At 49.8% G+C, this 26199-nt stretch overlaps 1 protein-coding gene across 1 annotated transcript; it reads right to left on the reverse strand.

The window, feature by feature from the left end:
• Positions 1–2403: 2403 nt before the first annotated feature.
• On the reverse strand, positions 2404–6024 carry LOC137824843 (uncharacterized). The gene is made up of 3 exons (XM_090294111.1): positions 5755–6024; positions 4336–5634; positions 2404–2463 (listed from the first exon to the last, which is right to left on the reverse strand). The coding sequence occupies exons 1-3, from the start codon at positions 6022–6024 to the stop codon at positions 2404–2406; spliced, it is 1629 nt and encodes a 542-aa protein (XP_090150237.1).
• Positions 6025–26199: the final 20175 nt, after the last annotated feature.

Raw genomic sequence — 26199 nt, forward strand, 5'->3', positions numbered from 1 at the left:
GTTAACTGGAATAAAAACATACCTGAAGAGGAAACATTTAATGTTTCCTCATTTACTATCTCTGCTAACTTCTCGTTGACTCACTATCTTTTCCCTGACTTGATTACTATCACACGTGGAGGGCCTCATGGCGCCGTATCCCAATCTTAAGGACATTCTGTCACGTGAGTTTCCTCCTTCTCGAAGTGTCGCTGGCGCAGGGGGTGACATTCTGGGTGCCAACTCATGCTCCCCAGGTTTCAGCCACTCACCCTGGGAGTGTATCTACCTTCCTTTCGCACCACGCACCTGGTTCATCCCTGGGCATGACACTCTCTTGGGTCGTAACTATCCCAGGGATCACCCTGAAGTGGCGTGGACTTCACGAGCCAGGATACTCCCCACTGGTATTCGAACTATGGCCCTGAAGCCACCTCTATTGGTATTACAACTGCCATCTTAAAGCCATCTTTCTCCTCTCTCTAACTTGGCCTCTGGCGATTTCGTCCCCTCCACAGTCTTTCCTACCCGTGGGTATCAGGGGGCGACGCCATCAGCGCCTTACATTGGCGACGCCATCAGCGCCTTATACCGGTGACTCCCTCTACTGGCGACGCCTCATCTTGGCGACGCCTCATCCTCCTTCCTCGGGCCCCTCAATGGGTCCCACCGTATCTTTGACTTTGACTTTAGTCAACGCCCGGGGACGGGACGGTACAAGCAACATATCTGGAAGGGTCCTCCTAACACTGTTTCAACAGTTCTTCAAGGGGTGGAAGGGCAAATTCTTCAGAGTATGCTGCTTTGATTACGACCACACCGCCCTTGACGGCTTCCCCTTGTACTAGGTGGAGAAAGTGAAGCTCACGAAGCCCAAGTCCCTCGATGAGCTGCCCTCGACCGATCGAGAGGCTTGCCAAATTCTGGCTAGCGTGAAGGCCTTCAACACCTCTACCCTGATAAGCCTTGAGTACAATGCCGAGGCCCTCGCGAAATACATAAGTATAAGAGCCACCCTTATAACCTCCTATTCACTGCTTTTGCTTGTTCTTACTTAGTGTATGACTTATCTGCCCTTCTTTATATAATAACTTAACTTGTGCCTAACCCCTACTGCATTTATCTTCTTGGTGTAGATTCAAAGATGGACAAACAACGAAGGTTGAGGCTCGCCCAAATCTTGAAGTCCAAAGGCGAGACTTCGGCGAAAGGGGTTGGGGATGCCTTACCTCCAACCTCCGAGATTGCCCCTACTCCTCTTAGCCTTCCCCTTTAGAACCCACCTACAACATCGCCTCCTCCATCTGTATCCTCTCCAAACCACCCCCCACACTCACCACCGCCTATAGCTGTCATGCCTCATGCGCTGGCTGAAGCTGCTGCCGCGCCAGCCCCCCTTGACAAGGGTAAAAGGGTGGTAGTGGTGCCTTCTGATGACGAGGAGGACTCTGCTGGAGGGCAGGTCTTCAAAAGAAGAAGGACCACCCAAGCTGCTCCTCAGGCTGCAACCTCCGCCATTTCCTCTTCCTCTGGAGCTGAATCTCTTAGGGAACACCCTTCGAGCGCCAACTCACCCCCTCAACCTTCGACCTTGGACGGTGGGACTGAGACTGAGTCCACTTTTGCCCCACCACCTGTTCCAGAACTCCCTCCTCCAATGCAAGACTCGCTGAGGGGTTACCTGGATAGGATGTCTCCGCGCGCCCAAGCTGAAAGACCCAAAAAGGAGGGCGTGTTCTATTACATGGGCGCCTTCATGGCCTGTGCCAGTATCTGGCGCGAACAAGCGAAGGCCAAAGCCATCGAAGCCTCCAAGCGCTAGAGAAAGAGGTCGTCTCCCTGAAAGAGGAGAAGGAGAGATTGGCACGCCACTGGGAGCGTCAAGAGGAAGCCTACAAGGTCTCCTTGAAGGCGGCCTAAAAGTCCAAGGAGGAGGCTAACAAACGACTACACGAGGCGGGGTAGGCGCATGCTGAACTCCTTAATCAAGTTGTGCCCCTCCAAGTGAAGGTTGCGGATCTGGAAGACGCGGCAAAGGCTTCTGAGGCACAACAGAAAAAACTTGAAGCCCACTGCGTTGACCGGGAGCAAAAGCTTGGGAAAACCGAGGGGGAGCTAGTTGCAAAGATCGAAGCGTTCAACCTTCTCCAAGATGAGAATGGCAAGCTCCAAGCTGATGTAAGCAAGCTTCAGGTGGAGAAGGAATTTCTGGATAAGCAGCTAGCCACCAAGGACTCCAAGATTGAAGAGTTGGAAAAATCCAACAAAGAACTGCTCAATGACATAGCTGGCACATTCGAGGAGGGATTTAAGAAGCTCTGGCCCAAGCCACGTGTGAAAACCCAGGGATCAACACCTCCAACTGCGACCCCGGCAACCAGATCGTCGATGTGAAGGTGGTGCCCCTCGACCTTGGGGAATGACTCAGCACTTCTTATATTTCCCTCTTGCTTGTAAATTTGCACTTACAATATCTGAACTTGTCTGTAATTTTTGAACTTGTTTGCAATTCTCACTCCTAATCTCATTTATTTAAATGCCATTTGGATGCTATCTTTAAATTCTTATGCAATCTCAACTTTTCTTGCACCTTTATCTGCTTTTGTTTTCTTTACTATATCAAGGATGTTACCTTCGATACATCTCTTCATTGCGTTTTGACTTTAACTCTTTAGGTAGCACGTGACCTTCTCTCTTACTCTTCCCTTCTGAGTCGCAATGCCTACCCTTCTTCTGATTTTTTCACTTAGAACTTCACTTGGCCTTCGTATCTGCGAGGAATCTTCCTCATGAAGGCGTCTCCTGCCTCATCATTGCCCAGGGGCAAAGGAGGATTTAACTTCGCGTATTTTTCTTGTCTCTGAACTTAGAAAAGTTTTAAACTTGATCTTTACTTACTTGTCTTGAGTCCCTAGGCACTTACTGCGAAAGGCATTGCTAGCTTTATCATCGCTTAAGATGAAAAAGGGGTCTCATCTCTTTTCTGGCCTCGACATCGCCCAAGGGCGAGGGAGAACTTGATCTCTTCTATGGCCTCAACATCGCTCGAAGGCAAGGAGGACTTATCTGTTCTTCTGGGGCCTCGACGTCGCTCGAGGGCGAGGGAGGACTTTATCTGAACTGTACCGTGTGTCCACGCTTGAGGAGAGACCTGCTGAACGCGAGGTCGTATCGTCCTCAGCGTGTCTAAACACTTGGGACAAAGTCACGCTTCTGGTGCCCACGCCCGTGGAGAGGCCTATTATAGCAGCGTCATATCGTCCATAGGGTGTCTAAACACCTAAGCAACTTTGCCCTTATCTCTGTGCGCTGGGTGCTCACACCTCAGGAGAGGCCTACCCGGGGGTAGTGCCGTTTCGTCCCCAGGGTGTCTGAAAACACCAACGCGATCAGTGTTCTGGGTGCCCACGCCCAGGGAGAGGCGTGAGGGAAACATCGCCGTATCGTCCCCGGTGTGTCTAAACACCAAGATGACCAGGGATTTTGGTGATTACGTCTAAGGAGAAGGTTTCCCAAAGGAGGACGCTTCTCCTCAAGTGCGTGTATCTGCACCAAGTGACCTGGTTCTCCACTGCTCCGAAACTTCTTACTGTCTGATGCCCACACTCGAAGGAAACGCCCCCCGACACTTCCTTGCGAGGTGTCTAAACATCAGACACCGGGGCTAGCTATTCCTACCTTGCTGATGGGTTGATCTCTGCACACGAGCATGTGCTCCCTCTACTTGCTTTGATTTTGACACTCGCTCTCGTATCTGGCGATGTCTTAACTTGGCGACGCCTACGCCTAGCGACGTCTACACCTGGTGACGCCTACCCCTGGCGACGCCTATGCCTGGCGACGCCTTGAGTCTCTGTTTTGTTTCTTAATCTTTCGCTCTTACATCGTGTGGGAGGGGAAAACTGAGATAAAGTTTTCTTAAACTTCTTTTTACTCGGGTGACCTCATTAAAAAACCCCCGAGAGGGAAAAAGAGTGTCCCATTTACAATTGTGTGCTTCATAATTTTCAACTGAAATAAACTTTAAAGTGGCCCCATCCAACGCCTATCTCGCGTGTTCTCTGCACGAGACTCATTTCTGCGATCTCCTTCTATAGGCGTCGCCCTGTCGGGTGCTTTGGGTGTCGCCTCCTCTGACGCTTCTTCCATGGGCGCATCTTCCTTAGGCGTCGCCTCCGCTTGTGAGGCCTCAACAGGTGTCGACTCCGCGGGCGTCGCCTCTTCCAAGGGCTCTACCTCCATTAGCGTATCCGAAACGGGCGATCGCTCAAGTACCATGAACACGCCTCTCTTTGTCTTCAAGCTATTTTCATAGCATTTCCGAGCCTCCTCTTGATCAGATTTGATCACAATTACCTTGCCACTAAGGTCCGGCAGCTTCATCTTCATGTGGCTTGTGGAGGCCACTGCTCTCAGCCTATTCAGCGCTGGTCTTCCCATCAAGATGTTGTAGGCTGAATTGGCATTCACGACTACATACCGGATGCTTTCGGTACGCGACACCGTTCCATCAGTAAACGTCGTCCTCAACTCCAGGTAGCCACGCACCTCAACTTTGTCCCCTGTGAACCTATACAAGCATCCAGTGTAGGGCCTCAGCAAGTCAGGGGACAATTGCAACTTATTGAACGTCAACCAAAACATGACATTTGTAGAATTGCCCTGGTCGACGAGAACCCTGCGCACCTTTCTCCCAGTTGTGACAATCGAAATGACCACGGGGTCATTGTCATGTGGGACAACATCTCGTATGTTAGCCCTTGTAAACATGAGGTCTGACTCCCACTGATCATCCGAACTCCCCTCTGCAACTGAATTTACTGACCTCACATACCTCTTACGTTGAGAGGCAGTGGGCCCTCCTCTAGAAAAGCCACCAGAAATGGTGTGCACTTCTCCATGGATTGGCATTTCATGCGCCTGATCCTCCTCTCGCACCGCTAGGGCTGTGGTCGTGGCAGGCCCAACAAGATAATCCTTGAGGAAACCATTCTTCACGGGCTCATCCAGCTGATGGCCCAGCGCCAAGTAGTTGTTGATATGGTGCCCAAACGCCTCGTGGAACTCGCACCATGAGTCTTTACAAGGCCCCAGCACCTTGTCAGACTTCATTGGTGGCCTCAGCCTGTCAGCTATGTTAGGCACAACAATGAGGTCCTTTAGCTCCACCACAAAATTGTGCCTCAGCGGTCTATTTCCTTCCCTCGCTGGCCTGTTACCCTCTGCTCGACCCCTGGGCTGGGGCCTCCTTGCCTCGTAGGGGCATCTCCTGTCTTGGTTCTTCCTCCCTGTCGCGGCCTCATGGACTCTGGCAGGTTGTGCACGCGACTGCATTCTCGGGCGTGTGGGCGCAACACTTGTGCGTTTCTCATACATTTCACCCTCAGAGGCGATGTGTTCCACCGCACGACGCCTTATCTCAGCGAAAGTTTTGGGGCGGTTGCGGATGATTGACTCGCAGAAAGGCCCAGGGCACACCCCCTTTCTGAATGCGTATACGATCATGGGCTCTTCTGTGGTGCCAACCTTCACCACTTGCGCCCCGAAACGATTTATGTATTCCTTCAATGTCTCGCCTTGATACTGCTTCACATCGAACAGGTCGTATGAAACCGATGGTGGAGCCCTGTTGGCTAGATACTGCTCTCTGAATAACTGCGAAAGTTGTGCAAAGGAGGTGATATGGCCATTTGGAAGACTAATGAACCAGTCCATGGCCATCCCAGTCAAAGTGCTCATGAAGAGCTTGCACTTTACGGCGTCAAAGCCGCCTACCAGCATCATTTGCGTGTGGAACGCAGTGAGATGCGCTTCAGGGTCCAACATCCCTGTGAAGGTCACCTTAGGCCCCACGAACGTGTTGGGGATCACCGTCTCCAGAATCGGCTGCGAGAACGGTGTAGAGAACTCCCTTGGTGGGGAGGAACCCTCGAGCTCGTCCCCATCGTGTAGCCCTGTGTGGTTGCGCCACCCGCGGCGCAACTCCTCATTCATGCGATAGAGCTCCTCATTTCTCGCCTGAGACGCCGCGAGATCCGCCTGCATGCGCTTTTGCTCACCTTCGACGTTGTCATTGCTTCTTGCAATCCCTGCATCATACCCATGACCTGTTGCATGGTCATCTCTTCACTCTCAGCGCGCGTCGTTCCTTGCCTCGTGGACCTCATCATCTGCGGTTTCTGGATCTTCTTCTAGCTATCGTTCAACTCCAAGGGATACAGAAAGTGTTGGGAACTCGAACTCGAACGAACACGATCACACAACGACTCAACCAAAAGCAATTGGTGAAAACTGCACCAATTTCTCAATGAACAATGAATCTTGGTAAAATCTCAATGGTTGACCGGGTGCGTCTTCGTCTGTGGCTTAAACTGGCGAGCTAGGGCACCTTCGTCTTCAACCTAGATTCCCGTCTCTGTGAATACCTGAAAAGAAGTGAACAAAGTGGCGCCCTCGCAATCGTTTGCACTCCGACAATCAAGTCAGCAAGCGAGAAACATCAAAGGTGACACACCTCCGTATCGGAACACCGTGAATGGATGCTCTGAAGGTGGTCAAATAACTGAGTAACTGGTTCTCTCCCTAATTGCCTGTGCGTACAGTGGGTTCGCGAGCAAACAACTAGGGTGTGTGTGTAAACTAAAAACTGGATTCCCCCCTGTCTCAAACGTCTAAGGCCCCATTTAAACGTCTAACGCATTCAAAGCGTCTTAAAGTGCATTTAAAACGTCTTAAAGCGCTTTTGAGGCGCTCAAAAATGTTCAACGCATTTAAAATGTTCAAAGCATTTAAAGCGTTTAAAGTGCTTTAAAGTGTTGGAAACGTAAACTGAATAAACGCGTACCTTAGCAAACTTTCAGGGCAACGTGTACACCCTGATGATTCGGTACTTACTGCCATGTGTTCTTCTGACTTGATCGCTATTCTCTGTGGAGGGCCTTACAGCGCCGTACCCCAACTTAGGGATAATCCATTATGCAAGTCCTCCTTTCTCGAAGTGCATCTGGTGCAAGGGGTGACTTTCTGGGTGCCAACTCATGCTTCCCAACCTCTAGTCACTCGCCCTGGGGGTGTATCTACCTTCCTCTCGTACCATGCACGTGGTTCTCCCCTGGGCGTGGCCCTCTCATGGGTCGTATCAGTCCCAGGGGTCTCCCAGCGGTGGCGTGGGTACTTCACGAGTCAGGTTACCCCCTACTGGTACTAGAACTATGGCCTTCAAGCCACCTTTCTCTTCTCTTTATTACAGTTCTGAGGTATTGAGTCCTCTCGTGGTGTCGCCCCCTCCACGGTCTTTCCTAACCATGGGTATCGGGGGGTGACACCGTTGATGCCTTATCCTGGCGATGCCTCATCTTGGCGACGCCTTCACCTGGCGACGCCTACAACTGGCGTCGCCCCATCTTGGCGACGCCTTAACCTGACGACACCTACACCTGGTGACGCCTCATCCTGGCGACGCCTTAAGCGGTCAACCTGTTGACTTTCCTCCCTGGGCCCCCTGGATGGGTCCCACCATATATTTTACTTTGACTTTGACTTTGACTTTGGTCAACGCCCGGGGACGGGACGGTATAGGACGTCACAAAGACTTTTTCTTACATAATGGTTTTCTTTTTAAAGGAAAAAGACTTTGTGTTCCCCAAGGATCTATAAGACAATATCTTATTAGAGAGGCTCATGAGAGTGGGCTTATGGGACATTTTGGGGTATCTAAGACTTTAGAAACATTGCATGAACATTTCTTCTGTGATAAATGTATAGCATGTAGGAAGGCTAAGTCTAAAGTCCAACCCCATGGTTTATATACCCCTCCTCCTATCCCAACAATGCCTTGGGTTGATATTTCTATGTATTTTGTACCGTCCCGTATCCGGGCGTTGACAAAGTCAAGGTCAAAGTCAACGTCGGGGTCAAAGTCAATATAAGGCGTCGCCTAGGTGAGGCGACGCCAAGTGCAAGCATCTCCAAGAGGAAGCGTCGCCAAGGTAAGGCGTCGCCTAGGTGAAGGCATCGCCAAGTCAAGGCGTCGCCCAGCTAGGGCGTCGCCAAGGTCAAATATCACAAAAGCAAGGCAATCACAGTGTTGCTCCCCGATACCCATGGGTAGGAAAGACCATGGAGGGAGTGACACCGTGGGAAGGCCTCAATCCCCGATGACCCGGGGCAGCAATAAAGAGAAAAGAAAGGTGGCTTTAAGGCCATAGTAATAGCGCCAGTGGAGAGCAACCTGACTCGTGAAACGCCCATGCCGCCCCAGAGACGCCCTTGGGGTAGATACGACTCATGAGGAGGGTCACGCCCAGGGTAGCCAGGTGCAGGGTATGAGAGGAAGGTAGATACGCTCTCAAAGTGAGTGACTAGATGTTGGGGGCATGAGTTGGCACCCAAAAAGTCACCCCTTGCGCAGATGCACTCCCAGGTAGGAGGACTCACACGAGGAAATACCCCCACCTGGTAGAAGTAGAAGAAGGGGACCCCGTCGTTGGCCCGTTCGTCCCCGCACACCGGCTCCCCCAGGGTGCAAGGGAGTACGGCAATGTCGTCGTCATGCCTCCTAGCGAAGGCACGATGATCGTAGGAACACGAATCCCCTTTGTGTTCCCTGATGGCCCTGGTAGAAAGAAAGCATGAGCACTCGTTAAGGAGCTCGCGCGAGGCCCATGCATACAGCTCCTTGGGGTTAACCCTAGGGGGAGGAACGTGGGAAGACATGTCGCTACGAGAGGTGAGCAAAGAGCTGGGAGTTCAAAGAAGAATGGCGCGTTAGGAATACGGGAGGTAAAGCGCCAACTAGGAGGAATGCAGAAGGAACTCTGTGGGTAGCGGTGCAAGGAGGGTGCGAAACACAGGGATGATGAACGCAGGTATAAGATTCTGAAGATCTAAATATTACAGTTAGAGCGCCAAGCGACGCAAATGGGAGCACCGTGCGATCGAGCCACGTGTCAGATGATGGGAGGACGATCCTGGCGCCACTGGTTATCATTCAAAAAACGTCGCGTCGACAGAATGCCCAAGGGTACGACGCGCCGCCAACAATGGGAGCATCTTGCCAGAAGCTCAGAAAATGTCAGGATGAAGTCATGTGAGGGAATGTCCCATCACCCATACGGGAAATGCCACGTGGATGGCGCGGGCGAGACCCTGAGCTCTCCACTACCCCCAGGAGTCGCCAGTATGAGAAGTCGATGGCGTCGCTAGCATGAGACGCCGAAGGCATCGCCAGTACAAGTTATCAGCGGCGTCGCCTCCCTGATACCCACAGGTAGGAAAGACTGTGGAGGGAGACGAAATCGAAGAAGTCAAACTAGTCACCAACGGCGTCGCCTCCTCGATACCCACGGGTAGGAAAGACTGTGGAGGGAGACGATATCACCGAAAGACGAGTGAACCACCGGTGAGGTCGCTCCCCGATACCCATGGGAAGGAAAGACCATGGAGGGAATAACCCCCTAGGGGGCTTCGAGCCTCCCTGGTGCTTGGTGTTTCCAGACACCCTGAGGACGATACGGCGCTGCTGTAGCAGGCCTCTCCTTAGGCGTGGGCGCCAGGCACCAAGAATCAAGGGACAGATCGCCTTGGTGCTTAAGACACCCCAGGGACGATACGGCGCTGACAGATAGGCCTCTCCGTGGGCGTGGGCACCGAAGCGCGACCTTGTCCCAAGTGTTTAAGACCCAGAGTAGGTCTCAGCTTTCGCGTTGCAGCAATGGCGGAGCTGCCATCGCCTTCACGGGGCAGAGGCCTCATAGATACGAAGGCGGAACAGGTTTCGAGGTACACCTTAGAAGTAAGGCGCCGGATGTACAGGATCGCCCAACACAGCGTGAGAAACGGGTAAAAGTACAGGCAAAGCAATTGAAAAATATGAAAATGAAGAACGAGTATGAAATTGTTATACAAAACCTATTACCCCAGCAAAAGTGCAAATAGTTCAAAGGATTTACAAGTTTATCGGAGATTGGCAAGAACAAATATGAAGCACAAAAAGTAAAGGTGGCAGTTGAGAGTCAGCGTTTCAATCATCCAACTCAAGGGGCACGACGCGCCCATCAACGACATGGTGGGTGGAATCGCAGTTGGAAACGTTGATCCCCGGATTCTCGCAGACGGCCTGGGCCAGAGCCTCCTTGAATCCCTCATCGAAGGTGCCAGCCATGTCGTCGATGAGCGCCTTCTTGGCCTTCTCCAACTCCTCGATGGTAGAGTCTCCAGAAGCCACCTCCTTCTCCACTCGGAGCCGGTTGACCTCGATCTGCAGTTTGTCATGGTCAACCTGGAGAAGGTTCAATGCCTTGGCCTGGGTAGCCATCTCCTCCTCCATCCACTCCAGTTTTTCAGCCTGCCCATAGCATTGATCCTCCAAGCCTTTCTGAAGCTCTTCGGAGGCTTCGGCCAGGTCCTGGAGGTCCGTTATTTGAACCTGGAGAGAGACTTCCCAAACGTAGAAGTCAGCCTGAAACTCCATCGCCTCACCCAGCTCGTTTTGGCGTCCCAGAGCTTTCTCTCCTCCTCCAGAGCGGCCACTCTTGCTTCCAGGGCCTGGAGGGCTTGTGTGTTTAAGTTTGCGTTTTTAGCTTGGGTGTGCCAGTCAAGGGCCACGGCCAAGAAGGCTCCCAAGTAGAAGGGCATTCCTTCTTTCCTGTCGGAGCCTTCTGGCATTAATCCCCCGTGGAAGCCTCTCATCAGATGCATGATTGGAGGAGGAATAGCAATGAGATCGGGAGCGACAGAAACGGAGGCAGGATCGGCGGGAACCTCTGCTGGTGGGGGAGGCGGAGCAGACTCGGCCCCTTCACCTTTCTCCTCTTAGACTATAGTGGGAGGGGGAGAGGTAGCACTAGGGGGGTTGTCCCTGAAGGAATCCCCTCCCGGGAGTGATGTTGTTGGTAGGGAGGGAACCCTCGCAGCCTTCCTCCTCTTGAAGGATACCACGCCATCAGGATCCTCATCATCGGAGAGGATCTCCAAAACCCTTTTCCCTATGTCCTGGGGGGTTGGAGCAGGTGATGAAGCCACAGCCAGTGGGACTGCGGCGATGGGCGGAGGTGAGCTGGGTGTTTGAAGTGGTTGGGGGCTACGTGGGGGTGGTGAAGATGAGCCTAGTGGAGCTTCGGTAGTGGTCGGTGTTGGTGAGGGCAAGGTTAGTGAGAGGTTTGGGTCAGCAGCAGGGGCGGAGGAGGCGCCAGCCTTGGTGGCACGAGCAGCCTTCAGTGCTTTCGCCAAGACCATCCTCTTGGAAGCATCCATCACCGATCCTACATTCAGACAAACCAAATAACAGAAGTTAAGGCTAATGCAGTTATACAAATCCACAAAGCACGCAGATGAACGAAACACAAGGGCACTTAGCACCGAGGAAAATAGGTGGAGGAGGCCAACAGAGCAAGCATGATGCAGTAAAACACAGATAACAAAGGGCAACAAGAGAGGAGCCTCCCTACCAAAGTAAGTGGACAGGGTGTGTGCGTTGTACTCGCACGCTATGAGCTTCAGCGTGTCGAAAACGATCCCCAGGCCAGCCAAGGCCTTGCACACCCCCTATCAGCAGAGGACAGCTCATCCAGGGCCTTGGCCTTGAGCAGCTTGGGATGCTCTATCCAGTATAGTGGGAAGCCGTCCAAGGCTGTGGGGTCATGTTTGGCGCAACACACCCTGAAGAATTTTCCCTTCCAGCCTTTATACGAGTTCTGGAAGAGGGAAAGGAGGATCCTACCAGCGATCCCGGAAAAGCTCACCCAGAGGCTTTTCCCTTGCTTCTTCACCTCGAAGAAGTGTAGAAAGACGTCCACAGAAGGGAGGACGCCTAGATATCCACAAAGAATCTGAAAGGCCCGAACAAAGGCCCAGCTATTGGGATGTAGCTGGGCAGGGGCCGTATTGATCTCTGTGAGGAGTTCCCTCTCGAAGGGTGTGAACGGAAGGCGTACACCAACGCGTTTGAATACAGTTTGATACATGAAGAAGAAGGGGTTCCCACTCCTGGGTCTGTCATCCACACAAACAGGTTCCCCTGGCCTGCCGGGACGGACAGAAATGTGGGCATCATGGGTGCGGCAGAAGGCATTGAAATTGTACAAATGGGGGTCACCACGATGGTTCTCTAAGTCCTGAAAGGTCGTCAGGGTGGTGCATTCATTTAAAAGATCGTCAGGGGCCCATGTATAGAGGGCCTTATAGTCGGTCTTGGGGGGGAACTGGACCTTGGTTTCAGGCGCACCATGATGCGGATAAATAGCTGGAGAAAGAAGAAAGGAAAAGGGTTTTAACAAGCGATGCCAAGGCAGAAAGGGGAACAAAACCCTAGAAAATGCCACCCACATGAAGAAACCCAGAAAGGGGGAGAAGAGAACGGAGAAGAACGGAGGAGCGAAATAATACAAAAATGCAGAAACATAAACAGTCCCAGGCAGTTCATCCATACATTATAGTCATGCAGTAAAGAGAGTCAACAAGGATAGGAAAAACCGTACCTTTAAGGGTCGAAGGGTGTGGTGAGCGGAAGCACGAAAAAGCAGAGATTGCGAGAGAGGAAATTCGAAGAAGATGAACAATGCGAGAAGGCAGAGAAAGTGGATGAAACAGTGGTTTCGAGCGCGAAGTTTGGGTAACTTAAACGTTACGAGGAGTGTGAGGGGCAATAGATGGTGACCGTGCGATGATGCCACGTGTCGCAGGATTAGGCGCTCACTGGGACCGCAAGAGACTCTTGGAGCTGACCGCGTGATGAACCACGTGGCAATTGATTAAGCGTGGCCCTAAAAGGGGTCGCTTTCCCCGTTTCAGAGGATGTCCAATCAGCCATTAAGGGCACCCCAATGGTTCAGAGAATGTCACGTCAATAGTTCGAGAAGTGTCACGTCAGCAAAGAATGACACGTCACCAGGGTGACACGTGGATGGCGTGGGCGAGACCTTAGTCTTTCCGCTGAAGACAAGTCTTCAGCTTAAGACTGGGGGGCTTGTGTACCGTCCCGTATCCAGGCGTTGAAAAAGTCAAGGTCAAAGTCAACGTCGGGGACAAAGTCAACATAAGGCGTCGCCTAGGTGAGGCGACACCAAGTGCAAGCATCGCCAAGAGGAAGCGTCGCCTAGGTGAAGGCATCGCCAAGTCAAGGCGTCGCCCAGCTAGGGCGTCGCCAAGGTCAAATATCACAAAAGCAAGGCAATCACAGTGTTGCTCCCCGATACCCATGGGTAGGAAAGACCATGGAGGGAGCGACACCGTGGGAAGGCCTCAATCCCCGATGACCCGGGGCAGCAATAAAGAGAAAAGAAAGGTGGCTTTAAGGCCATAGTAATAGCGCCAGTGGAGAGCAACCTGACTCGTGAAACGCCCATGCCGCCCCAGAGACGCCCTTGGGGTAGATACGACTCATGAGGAGGGTCACGCCCAGGGTAGCCAGGTGCAGGGTATGAGAGGAAGGTAGATACGCTCTCAAAGTGAGTGACTAGATGTTGGGGGCATGAGTTGGCACCCAAAAAGTCACCCCTTGCGCAGATGCACTCCCAGGTAGGAGGACTCACATGAGGAAATACCCCCAGATGGGGTCACGGCGCTGTGAGGCCCTCCACGTGTACAGCAGCCAAGCCAGAATAGAAACGTCATTTTGTCAGGTACAAGGTAATTAAAGATCTAATAAAGTTTACGTTTCGAGCGTTTAAGGTACTATAAATGCTCCAAGCGGTTTAAACATCTTAAAGGCGCTGAACGTTTTATAATTAAATGCGCTTTAAGACGCTTTAAATGCTAGAGTAGTTTAAATAGCGCCTTGAATGTTGGAAACGGGGTTCGAACTTTTGGCAGACTTTCCTAGAACACACTCTAGTTGCTTGCTCGAGTCTTGAGGCTACGCACAAGGGACTAGGGAGAGAGGTTGTTTGCCAGAACGAGAAAATATAAACTAGACACATTTTCTTTGACCACCTTGAGAGTGCCATTCACGGTGCTCCGATACGGAGGTGTAGAGTTTTGGTGTTTCTTGCTAGCTGACTTGAGCGTCGGAGTGCAAACGGCCGCTAGGGCGCCCTTTGTCCTTCTTTGCAGGAATCCACAGGTCACCAGTGGGAAGGAGTCCCTAGCTGACGGGTGAGGTTGTGCACAAAGACGTCCCAGGTCAACCGGCCGGAACAGATTTCATCTTAGGACTACCCAAGACATCGAAGGGTAAGGATTCCATCTTTGTAGTAGTGGACCGTTTTTCTAAAATGCCTCATTTTATTCCATGCCACAAAGTTGATGATGCTTGTTATATTGCAAATCTCTTCTTTAAGGAAGTTATTTGTTTACATGGGTGATCCGATCGGTCATCGGTAGTCGATGACATCAGCATCAGAGAACCACGTGGACCACTCACAGGGTGACACGTGGACCAGGTGGCAGAGAGGTAGGGACGATCGCCAAGAGAGGTGATCGGTGGTCAGTAACCAAGTTACCACCGACAGATCAGGCGGCAGAGAGGTCGGGGGACAAATCACCAAGAATGGTGATCGGTGGTCAGTAGCCAGGTGACCACCAGCAGACCAGTTCCCAGACTCGCGCCTGGAGGCAGAGCGCGAGTAGTGAATAAACACTGATCAGTCATCGGGTGTATTGTCATCGGGGTCTCGTGTTACACGCAGTTAAACTGGGACTAAGGTTCCCAGCGAGAGCGTTACGCATGGACATCGCGTGGGCACACCTCAGGGAATCATGCACGAGAGTGGCCTGAGGGAACTAGTAAGCCAGTCGGTGATTGGTGATTCCCTCAACCCATTACGTGCGTGTCATCCTGAAGGGTAAGTCGCCTACGCAGAGAGTAACGTTTGGTGAGTGCGCCTAGACCAGCCACACCCGACGTTCTCCTAAGAGTATGCAATTTGCCCAGATAAGAGAAGCATCCTAAGTTACTCCGCAAGGGTGTAGCTTAGGCAGACAAAGAGAGGCGCTAGAACCCTTCCAGTAAGTGACACGTGTGTGGTTAGATGCGAGTTGCAGGCCTCCACGTGTCACCATCTGAGAGGGGTGCGGTCCAGACAAAAGAGCACTCCGTACCGCTAAAGGTACAGACAGGCGCAGCCAAGCGCAGACATGCGCAGACTCTCACGCTCCCCATTGCTTATTCTGAAGGTACGCTTTCTCTGAAAAGCATGACAGGGTTCTGACACATGCCAGAAAAGCATAACAGAATTCTGTTATGCCCAGAAGCAGGGAAAGAGGGATAAAAGACAGAATCAGAGGGAGAGTGAGGGGGGAGAAAAAAGATAGAGAGAAAAACAGAGTGCAAGTTTTTCTGATACACACACACTTTTACTAAGTTTCCAGTTTTCTGGTGGTTCTGTTGAACTAACTTGATCGTCGGAGTGCAAACGGCCGCTAGAGGCGCCGTCTGTGTATTTTGCAGGTCACATTTTGAAGACATCTGAGAGAGAGAGTTCAGAAGGTGATTCTTCAGGAGACACAGTCGCGAAGATGGGGCAGAAAGTGTTACGAAGCGATTCACCCACGTTCAAGTTGCCGGCAGGATCATTTGGCGCCCACCGTGGGGCCCGAGTGAATCGTTGTCCCACATATACCATAGTTTTAAAGTTCACCAGAGTTTCATCAGTTTCTCTGATAGAGAAGATGCCTAGAAACAGACAGCCATCACCTGCGCCGTCCGCTGATGAAGGAGCTGTGACAATGGCGCAGGTCCTGGAAATGGTGCGCACGCTGCAGGATAACGCTGCAGCGTCGAAAGTCGAACAAGAAAGGATGCAGGCGGAGTTGGCTGCGTCGCAAAGCAGGAACGACGAACTGAATCGTGTCAACGAAGAGTTGAGAAGAACGCTGCAGGCGCAGAGGGAGCACGTCGTTGACGAAAGGGTGTCTAGGCAGCCTTCACCTCCAAGGGCATTTCCCATGCCATTCTCCCCCGAGATTATGGGAACCATGGTGCCTACCAACCTGGTGGGGGTAAAAGCGTCGTTCAAAGGGGTAGAAGACCCGGAGGCGCATCTGACGGCATTCCACACCCAGATGATGTTGTCTGGGGGCTCAGACGCTGTATACTACAAGATGTTCATGAGCACACTGAGCGGAATCGCCATGGAGTGGTTCGTGAGTTTACCAGAAGGGCATATCACGTCTTTCTCTCAGTTCTCGAAGCTCTTCATTGAACAATACATCGTCAACAAGGCACCTGCAGTGGTGTCCTACGACCTGTTCGATGTGCGCCAATACCAGGGGGAGTCGCTGAAAGATTACCTCAACCGTTTTGGAGCACAGGTGGTTAGACTACCCAGCAAAGATGAAGATATGCTTGTGCACGCGTTTAAGAAGGGAGTGCTGCCTGGCCCTTTCAGTGAGTCTCTCATCAGGAGCCATCCCAGCACTTTTGCAGAGATCCGACGGCGTGCGGTGGCGCACATAGTGGCAGAAACAGAAGTTTCTGAGAAGAGGGGAAGTGCTGCACCACCCAGACCGCGTGGAGGGCAAGGAAAACCACAGCAAGCGAGGGTGCATGAGGCCAAAGAAGGGAAGAAGGTGCGGGAAAAACCTCGTCCCTATGCACCAGGCAAAGACCAGAGTAAGGGGCGTGCAAGGGAGAATAACGCACCCCCGAGATACAACTTCATGGTGGGATTGGCGGATCTCATCGCCCTTCCTGCCGTAGTAGCAAGACTACGAGTACCAGAGAAGACAGACAAGGTACTCGGAAGGAAGAAGAATGAATGGTGTGAGTTTCACCAGGCCTTTGGCCATACACTTCATTCCTGTTTGGCGCTGGGACACCAACTGGCAGAGTTGGTGAAGTCTGGCTTTCTAGCAGATTACCTGCGTGAGCCGCAGGGTGATCGCGCGTCAGGATCCCAAACTGGAGAGCAACAGCATGAAATCCCTGTGCATGGGGAAGTGCAGACGATCGCTGGAGGCTTCTCTGGTGGGGGATGCACAGCTTCACAAAGAAGGAGATACACTCGATCTGTGATGGCGGTAGATGCAGTGAATGAGAGTCATTACCCTGAGGTGGACATTGTCTTCAGGAAAGCAGACCTACGAGACGTTGTCCCGCACGACAACGACCCTGTGGTCATTTCTCTCATCACAGCAGGAAGACGGGTGCATAGAGTACTCGTAGATCAAGGGAGCTCGGCGGATGTCATGTTCTGGCCAACATTCAACAAGCTACAGTTGTCCCCTGATCAGTTGAGACCGTATGCTGGTTGTCTCTACGGTTTTGCAGGGGATCAGGTAGAAGTGCGGGGATACATCGAGCTGAGGACAACGTTCACTGACGGAACGACAGCCCGCACGGAAAAGATAAAGTACCTGGTGGTGAACGCCCCTTCTGCGTACAATGTCCTGTTGGGGAGGCCAACGCTCAATAGACTGGGCGCAATACCATCGACAAGGCATATGAAGTTGAAGCTGGCATCGATGGAAGGGGCCGTGATAACCATCAAATCGGATCAGGCTGAGGCAAGACGCTGTTATGAGAACAGCTTGAAACAAAAAAGAAGCGTGTGCCATGTCACCACAAAACCACCACCAGGCGTGCGCGAAGAGCGATTGGCGGTCAGGGAAACACAAGGCGCTCAGAGGATGGAGAGCGCTGCGGTGGGGGGCTCCCAGGTGGCCCAAGTTGAGGAAGAAGATGAAGGCACGATCACTCCTCGCGAGTCAGGGATCGCGAGAGCGGTCATTGCCAGTGAGAGGAGGCCCCACCCAGCTGAAGGATGGGTCGAGGTGGACATCAGGGGAAGAAAATTCAAGTTGGGGGAATCCCTCGTTGAAGAAGAGCGAAGGCTGATCATGGGTGTGATTGAGAAGCACATGAATGCCTTTGCGTGGTCATCATCCGACATGCCAGGAATCGACCCCGATTTCCTCTGCCATCGTCTTTCAATGGACCCCATGGTTCGACCGGTGCGACAGAGAAGAAGGAAATTCAACGAGGAGAAGAGGAAGGTGATCCACGACGAAGCGCAGAAGCTCCTTGTCGCAGGGCATATCAGAGAAATCTAGTACCCCGAGTGGCTAGCGAACGTGGTACTGGTGCAGAAGGCAAGCGGCAAGTGGAGAATGTGCGTGGACTTCACTGACCTCAACAAGGCGTGCCCCAAGGATTCTTACCCCTTACCCAGCATAGATGCTCTAGTCGATAGCGCCTCGGGGGGAAAGCTACTCAGCTTCTTGGACGCTTTCTCGGGGTATAACCAGATCAGGATGCACCCAATGGACGAATGCAAGACCGCGTTTATGACGGAACGGTCTTGCTATTGCTACAAGGTCATGCCATTTGGATTGAAGAATGCGGGGGCTACCTACCAGCGGCTCATGGATAGGGTGCTCTCGCCCATTATGGGAAGGAACGTACACGCCTATGTAGATGACATGGTGGTTACGTCCCAAGAGAAGAAGCATCATGCAGCTGATCTGGAAGAGCTATTCACCACCATTGCAAAGTATAGGCTGAAGCTCAACCCTGAGAAATGCATATTCGGCGTGGAGGCTGGGAAGTTCTTGGGTTTCCCCTTGACAGAGCGGGGAATTGAAGCCAACCTGGAGAAGTGTGCGGCGATCGTGGCAATGAGGAGCCCAACGACGGTGAAGGAGGTGCAGCAGCTCACCGGTCGCTTGGCAGCACTGTCCCGATTTATGTCTGCTGGAGGGGAGAAAGGTCACCCATACTTCCAGTGTCTCAAGCGCAACAGCAGATTTCTCTGGACGCAGGAGTGCGAGGAGGCCTTCATTAAGTTGAAGGGATATCTGGCAAGCCCACCAGTCTTGCGAAAGCCCCAGGTAGGCATCCCTCTCCGTCTATACTTTGCTGTTACGGAGAGGGCAGTCAGTTCAGTCCTGGTGCAAGAGCTGGACCAGGCCCAGAGGCCCGTTTATTTCGTCAGCAAGGTGCTGCAAGGCCCCGAAACCAGGTACCAGGCCCTCGAGAAGGCTGCTCTAGCGGTGGTATTCTCAGCCAGAAGACTCAGGCATTATTTCCACAGCTTCACAGTGGTGGTGATGACTGATCTGCCTATCCAGAATGTATTGAAGAAACCTGATGTGGCAGGAAGGATGGTCAAGTGGGCAGTAGAATTATCGGAATTCGATATTCAGTACGAGCCCCGAGGACCGATCAAGGGGCAGGTGTTCGCGGACTTCGTAGTCGAGCTATCATCCATCGCGACACCTGCAGAAGGGCTAGATTTTCGATGGGTGTTATCGGTGGATGGCTCCTCTAATCAGCAAGGAAGCGGTGCTGGGGTCATCCTGGAAGGGCCAAACGGAGTACTGATTGAGCAGTCCCTCCGTTTCGCCTTCAAGGCTAGCAATAATCAGGCGGAGTACGAGGCCCTGATCGCGGGAATGTTGCTAGCAAGGGAAATGGGAGCAAGAAATCTGCTGGCCAAGAGCGATTCGTTACTGGTCACCGGGCAGGTTACCGGGGAGTTCCAAGCAAAGGACCCCCAGATGGCAGCCTACCTGGAGTATGTACAGCTCCTGAAGACGTCTTTCGCCGAGTTTGAGTTAGTGCATGTACCAAGAGAGCAGAACGCCCGAGCAGACCTGCTTGCCAAGCTGGCCAGCTCAGGCAAAGGGGGGAAGCAGAGGACTATCATTCAGGAGACCCTGAAGGTGCCACGCGCGTTTGTATCAGACAACCAGGTACTTCACGTATACAAGTCAATGGAGCGTCTAACGATCGGTCATCGGTCGTTGACTCAAGAGACGCTGAGAGCGCCGAGGGTGAGATCGCGACCCTCAAAGATCGGTGAGTCGATGGAGGTCCACGCGGAGAAGGAACCCCACACCTGGATGACGCCATACCGGCTATACTTAGAAGATGGTGTACTCCCGCTCGATCTGGCAGAGGCAAAAAGAATAAAGAGGAGTTCGAGTAAGTTTACTCTCATAGATGGAAGCCTATTTAGATTTGGATTTTCTCACCCTGTGCAGATCTGTGTACACGGCGAACAATGCACCAGACTCATGTCTGAGCTGCACGAGGGGGTGTGCGGAAGCCATGTAGGTGGTCGCGCTTTGGCAAGTAGAGTACTCCGCGCGGGGTACTACTGGCCAAAGCTGAAGGAAGATTGCATAAGGTTTGCTCAGCGATGCAAACAATGTCAGCTGCATGCAGATTGGCACAAGGCACCCCCTGAGGAGTTGAGGTCCATCCATAGCCCGTGGCCATTCCATACATGGGGGATTGACATCCTAGGACCTTTTCCCCTGGCGACAAGGCAGATGAAGTTCCTCATTGTGGCCATCGAATATTTCACTAAGTGGGTGGAGGCAGAGCCAGTTGCACACATCACCGCACAGAAAGTCGAACACTTCGTCTGGAAGAACATTGTCTGCCGCTTCGGAATACCCAAGAGGCTGGTTTCCGACAACGGCACCCAGTTCACCAGTCATCAGTTGAGGAAGATGTGTGAAGAGCTAAAGATACAACAGGTTTTCGCATCTGTGGAGCACCCACAAACAAATGGGCAGGTGGAGTCAGCAAATCGAGTGCTGCTCAGGGGGCTGAAGCGGAGGCTAGACAAGGCCAAAGGAGGCTGGGCAGAGGAGGTCCCCAGAATTGTGTGGTCTTACCACACCACCCCACAGTCCAGCACCCATGAGACACCCTTCAGCCTTGTCTATGGGACAGACGCCATGATTCCTGTAGAGATACAGGAGAGCTCCCCCAGATTCTTGAACTTCGTTGCTGAAGAGTCCAATGAAGAGCGTAAGGTGAATCTGGATCTGCTAGACGAAGTGCGAGAAGAGGCCAGAGTCAGTGCTGAAGCCGTGAAGAGAAGAGTAGAGCGGAGGCACAACTCTAAAGTGAGGCCCAGGCGCTTCCAGGAAGGTGATCTGGTGATGAGAAAGGCGCATCAGAATGACATGCAGAATAAGTTATCCCCGAAGTGGACAGGCCCGTACAGAGTGGTGGAGACGTTAGAGAACGGAGCCTATCGCCTGGAGACTTTGGAAGGAGGAGCAATCCCCAGAACGTGGAACGCCACCCATTTAAAATTTTATTTCAGTTAAAATTGTACAGTAATGGCGTTCTCATGCTAAAAGACACATGCTTTGTTTGTGGTGGAAACAGTTGAACAGACAAGGGGGCACTCTTTTCCCTAAAGAGGGTTTTTAACGAGGCCACCCAATTAAAGAAAATTTCCAGCATATAAAGTGTTCTCAAGTATTAAAGTTAAAATCCTCCTTGCCCCAGGTGCAAGTGCAGGTGATTGGTTAGGCCCTACTTGCCCTAGGCGCAAGTACTGGCACCGATCTAAGTCTTCCTCACCCCAGGTGTGAGCGCGAGCAGTTAAAGGTTTGAAAAGCCAGGGGTGCTAGTAAGACCAAGGGAGGGAAAGGAAAGGTTTTGACAAAACGTCCTTACCCACTTGGCATACACCAATATTGGCCCAGTAAGACTCTTAGTCCGAAACCCTTCTCACCCCAGGAGTGAGGCAGGGAATGAGCGACTCAACCCGCCAAAAGGTGATGACCTTGGGGAAAGTAAGAGGGGTTAGCGAGAAACACTTTTATTTCCCCAAGACGAGGCATCACCTTGAGCGATCGGTGTCAAAGTCCTCTATGCACTTAGCGCTAGAGCGACAGAGAAAGCTAAGTAAAGACTGAAGAACGATCACTGATGAGTCGTCAGTAATTGGCTAGTGGTGCAAAGCAGCGCACGAGGACTGTTAAACACCAAGTTGAGACAATAGCCAGTCGTGATCAAGCAGATCGCGCTAAGCCTGAGTTGGTTAACACTTAGTCGTGCGCAAAGAATAAGAGAAGCAGATCGCGCTAAGCCTGAGTTGGTTAACACTTAGTCACGCGCAAAGAGTAAGAGAAGCAGATCGCGCTAAGCCTAAGCTGGTTAACACTTAGTCGTGTGCGAAAGGAAAGGTAAAGCCCCAGATCGCGCCGAACCTAAACTAGCTAACAGTTAGTCGCGCACATAAAGATCAGTGGAGTCCAAAGAAAATACAAAGAGAAATCGAGCAATTGAATCTGAGATATATCACCAAAGATGTTCATACAATTGTCAGTTACAAAGAGTTGAATAGTGCGGAAACATAAGGTTACAAAATGAAACTTTGTACAGAAGAAGTCAAAATTACAGAAGGAAGAGATTCAGGGAGTAGGAGGCTTAAGTTTCCCATCTACCACCGAGTGATGAATGCTGAATTGCGCAAGGTCTAGGTCTGGGAGGACGCAGCGAACTTGCTCGAGCGCCAACTCGAATCCATCAATGAGGGAATCGGCGCCCACATTCATCAAATCCTCTTTCTCCGCCTCCAGACTTCGCCTCGAAGCCTCTGCAACATCCCTCTGTGTGGTAAGGGTAGCAAGGGAGGAGGCAGCCTCAGACAGCTGGCCCACTGCCTCCTCAAGCTTCTTTTCGGCGGCAGCAGTTGCCTCCTTGGCGGCTTTGAGCATCTCTACCCGCTGAGAATCCTGTTGGCGTAGGGAGGAGTTCTCAGCCTCTAACTCCTCCACCATTTGACTCCGTTCGAGCAAGGAGGAATTCTCAGCCTGTAACTCAGCCACCTTCAAGTCCAGGGGACCAACGGTCTGCCCCATCAAGATTTCCATCTTGATGGTCTCCTGGACCTGCAGCAAGTACTCCCTCCTGGCCTTCTCCACCATGCCTCGCATGAGCTCGACAGACCCCTGAGCGGCTTCAAGGTCACTGCGCAGCGACTCGTTGTCGTGCTCGAGTTCCCTCACCCTTTTCTCCAGGACCTTCTGCTTGCGATGCTGGTTGGAGAACTCCAGCGAGAGCACCACCTGCTTGGCAAGGTGTGCGTCAATCTTGATGAGAATCAAATAAAGGAGGCTTTTATTAATGGAGGAAGAGGACATCCACCCTCACATTTGAAGTTCTTCCTTCTAGTCTTCTCAAAATTAAAAGAAGACATAAAATAAAGATGAGGCCCAAGCCCAAAGCCCAAGCCCAAGCCCAAGAAGGCCAAAGCCCAAAGAGCCCAAATCCATCCCATGAGGGGCAAGGCCAAGCTTTGAAATACTCTTGTATAGTTTTAGGAGGTGTGGTTATTAAATAAAGGTGTGTGAAAATGTAAAATAAAGTCACATTGTCCATGTGACTTAGGAGAGTGGTGTTGGTGTAGTTTTTGGGAGGTGTCATAGTAGAAAAAGGTCACACCTCCCATGTGACTTGTTTTTGGTGGGAATTTCAAATGAGTTTATTTGAAATTTCCCACCTATTTTTCAGCACCTTAGGCTATAAATAGAGGTGCTTCCTTTGTAAAATGCAGATTTGAATTTTATCTAAAGAAACTATACTCAAAATTGGAGTGAGCATTTGGAGAGCTTTGAGCTTCTTCTCTAGTCTTATCTTGAAGGACCATGGTTTCCTCAAGTGGCGGCTTCCACACTCATCTAGGAGCATCCATTCTTCTAGTGGCGTGATCATCCAACCATTCCTCCATCTTCATGAGCATTCTCTTCTCCTTCCTTTCTTCTTCTTCAATTGTTCATGTTACCTTGTGTTTTTGAGTTGTCTAGCTTTCGGTTTTTTCTATTTTCAGCACCTATATTCTGTTTTGTTTTTAAATTTTGTTCGGTTCTTTTGTTTAGTAGCTTAATTCTGTTCGGTTGATCTAGTTACTATTTCTTTGTTGATTCAATTTGATAATATTTGGTTCATCCAAATGAGTTTGGGATTTGGTACTTGTTATTGGTGAGTTCTTGATCTTAGAACCATGATCCAACTTCTAAGAAAGTGCCTCTACATTTTCCAGCTCAAGGTGATTCCTCAAAGTGTCAAGAATCTTGTTCTATGTGGCTATTGGAATCACATCATGTGGTATCATGAGTCTTAGGTTCATTCTTGTTTAATTGTTGAGTTGTGTGCACTTTATTTCAAGAGCTCTTTTTAATTTCTTGCAATTTAAGTTTCTGTTTTAGAATTTTAATTGAGTATTCTTGCTGTTTTTTTTTCTTTTGCTCCAAGTGTTTGTGGAAAGGTTTATGGCACTCATAATTCTTATGAGTATGGTTGCTCTTTTGGAATGGCATTATCCTTCCTAGAGTTTACCTTAAGCTTCCTTTCACTTGTTACAATTTGTGTTGTGTCTTTTAATTTTTGAATCATGTCAAGTTGTGTCTTAGTCATGTTATTCCATATATGTCATTACTTCTAGTAGTACTTTTATTGTTTTGATTGTTTCTTGCTTTGGTGTCATATAATTTTCTGAATTGATGTTGATCCTTTGTGCATTTTCTTTTTAGAATTGAGTTCATACTTGTATTCTAGACCTATACAAGTTCCACTACATCATTTTCTATTATGTCTTTGCTAGTTCATCATCCTGTTTTTTATTCCTATTAGGATTCCTCTGTTTCTGAAAAAAGTGCTTACTGTTTTTCCTTATTGCAACTGATTTACGTACTGTAAAATTCTGAAATTCTGGATTTGAGATATTCAAAGTGTTAGAAAAGAATAGAAAAAAGAATCATTCAAAAATATGAAGTACACAAAAAATGATAAATAAAATAAAAAAAGTGTACATTTCTGCCGAAAAAAATACGGTAATCTGGCAGCGATTTTGAAAAATTTATTTCTCTCAATTGGCTTACTGTTTTTAATTGATTCCAGTGCCATTTTTGAGTTAACATCTTGAAGTTTCTGTGGTATAAATTTCATAATCCAGTTCGCTCTATAACGTTCCAGTTAAATCAGTGAATATCAAACACAGTTTGCATTAAAAAAAAATTTCCAGTAGCTAAATTTTTTTGTTTTCTTCATCTACTCTAGTGCTTTTCCTTAGGTATTCTTTTGTGTGCCTACTTTTCTCATTGAGTTCTTTATTTTCTTGATTGTCTTTCATTCTTACTCTTTGAGTTTGTCTTACATATAGTATTCCTTTTGCAATTACCTTTTCCTTGCTTATACCTTTTCTTGTTTGTCTTTATTGTTTCTTTGGTTTTGTGGTGGTTTGCTCTTAAGATTGGTGTGCTTGCTTTGACATATTTCATTTGAGGATTCCAAGGCCTCAAGATCAGATTGGTGCAAGAACATTATTTCTTTGAGAGTGATCTCTTTTTTCAGCCTCATTTCACTTCGGCAGTTTCATTGCCAAGCTCACTGTTTTTGCTAATTTTGTTTCTTAACTTGTTTGCTGTTTTTGTGTGTTTGCTGTTTTTTATTTGCAAAATGGCTGGCTATTCAAGTGGTGCATATTACAAGCAGCATTCTCCTTGCAAAGTTTCAGTCCTTGGTGAAGAAGAACATAGAAGAAGGTGGCATCACCATCATTCTCATGAAGAGAGCTATAACCGTGACCAAAGATATCACCAAGTGTTCAACATTGCTTGTAAAAAAGTCCCTAGTTTTAATGGTGATAGTGATCCTAATGTGTATTTAGAATGGGAGACTAAGGTTGACCATTATTTTCATGTGTATAAGGTCCAAGATGACCAAAAACTTAGATTAGTTTCTTTATCCTTTTTGGGCTATGCCAAAGAATGGTGGCATAAAATTGTAATGGACATTATGTATCGCAAGAAACCTCCCGTGGTTTCTTGGAATGCTTTGAAAGAGTGTATGCGCGCGAGGTTTGTTCCTCCTTCTAGGAAGGAACACTTGTTGAAGTTCCAAAGGCTTCCTCAAGGACATAGGATGGTAGAAGAATACTTTAAAGATTTTGAAACAACTTTGACTAAAATGAATATGCATGCTAATGAAGAGTCAAAGATAAAATGGTTTGTACGTGGTTTGAGAAGAGATATTAGAGAAATTGTAGAATTAAATGAGTACTCTTCTTTAAAGAAAGTGTTTCGCCAAGCCATCAAGGTGGAATCCTATCTTTTGAAAACAACTTTCAAAAATACTCATGATGATGATTTCTACAACTCTTCTAGGAAGGATGCCAACAAAATGTCTACTCAAAATTCTCCTTCCAATTTTTCCAAACAAACCATATTTCCAAAAAACGTTTCAACTACAAAACCTTCTACTCCTAAGTCGCCTACCAAAACTTCAAATACCAAATGTTTTAAATGTTTAAGTTTTGGGCACATAGCTCTTCATTGTCCACAAAAGCAAATCTTAAAGATCAACAAAGTAAAACAAGACCTAACTCACCCACCTACCACAAGTAAACAAGAAAAAGACAAAGAAGGCCAAGTTGACATGGGTCTTATCCTTTCACCTCCAAGGTGTTTTCCTTCCTTATCTTTTTCATTACCCAAGGTTCCTATTTCACCACCATCTTGGTTAAAAAATGTTAG

Source organism: Phaseolus vulgaris, chromosome 8 (assembly GCF_051622355.1).
Source record: "Phaseolus vulgaris cultivar YP4 chromosome 8, ASM5162235v1, whole genome shotgun sequence".
NCBI lineage: Eukaryota > Viridiplantae > Streptophyta > Magnoliopsida > Fabales > Fabaceae > Phaseolus > Phaseolus vulgaris.

What these genes read in the sequence shown, in the direction of transcription:
- LOC137824843 (XM_090294111.1), bottom strand. Translation starts at nt 6,024, where the DNA reads ATGCAGGCGGATCTCGCGGCGTCTCAGGCGAGAAATGAGGAGCTCTAT. An exon ending in TCCACACGCAAATGATGCTG is followed by an intron (nt 5,635 to 5,754) that starts GTAGGCGGCTTT and finishes CAACTTTCGCAG; the next exon opens with TTATTCAGAGAGCAGTATCT. An exon ending in TGCCGGACCTTAGTGGCAAG is followed by an intron (nt 2,464 to 4,335) that starts GTAATTGTGATC and finishes CAAAAATTACAG; the next exon opens with ACAAGTTCAGATATTGTAAG.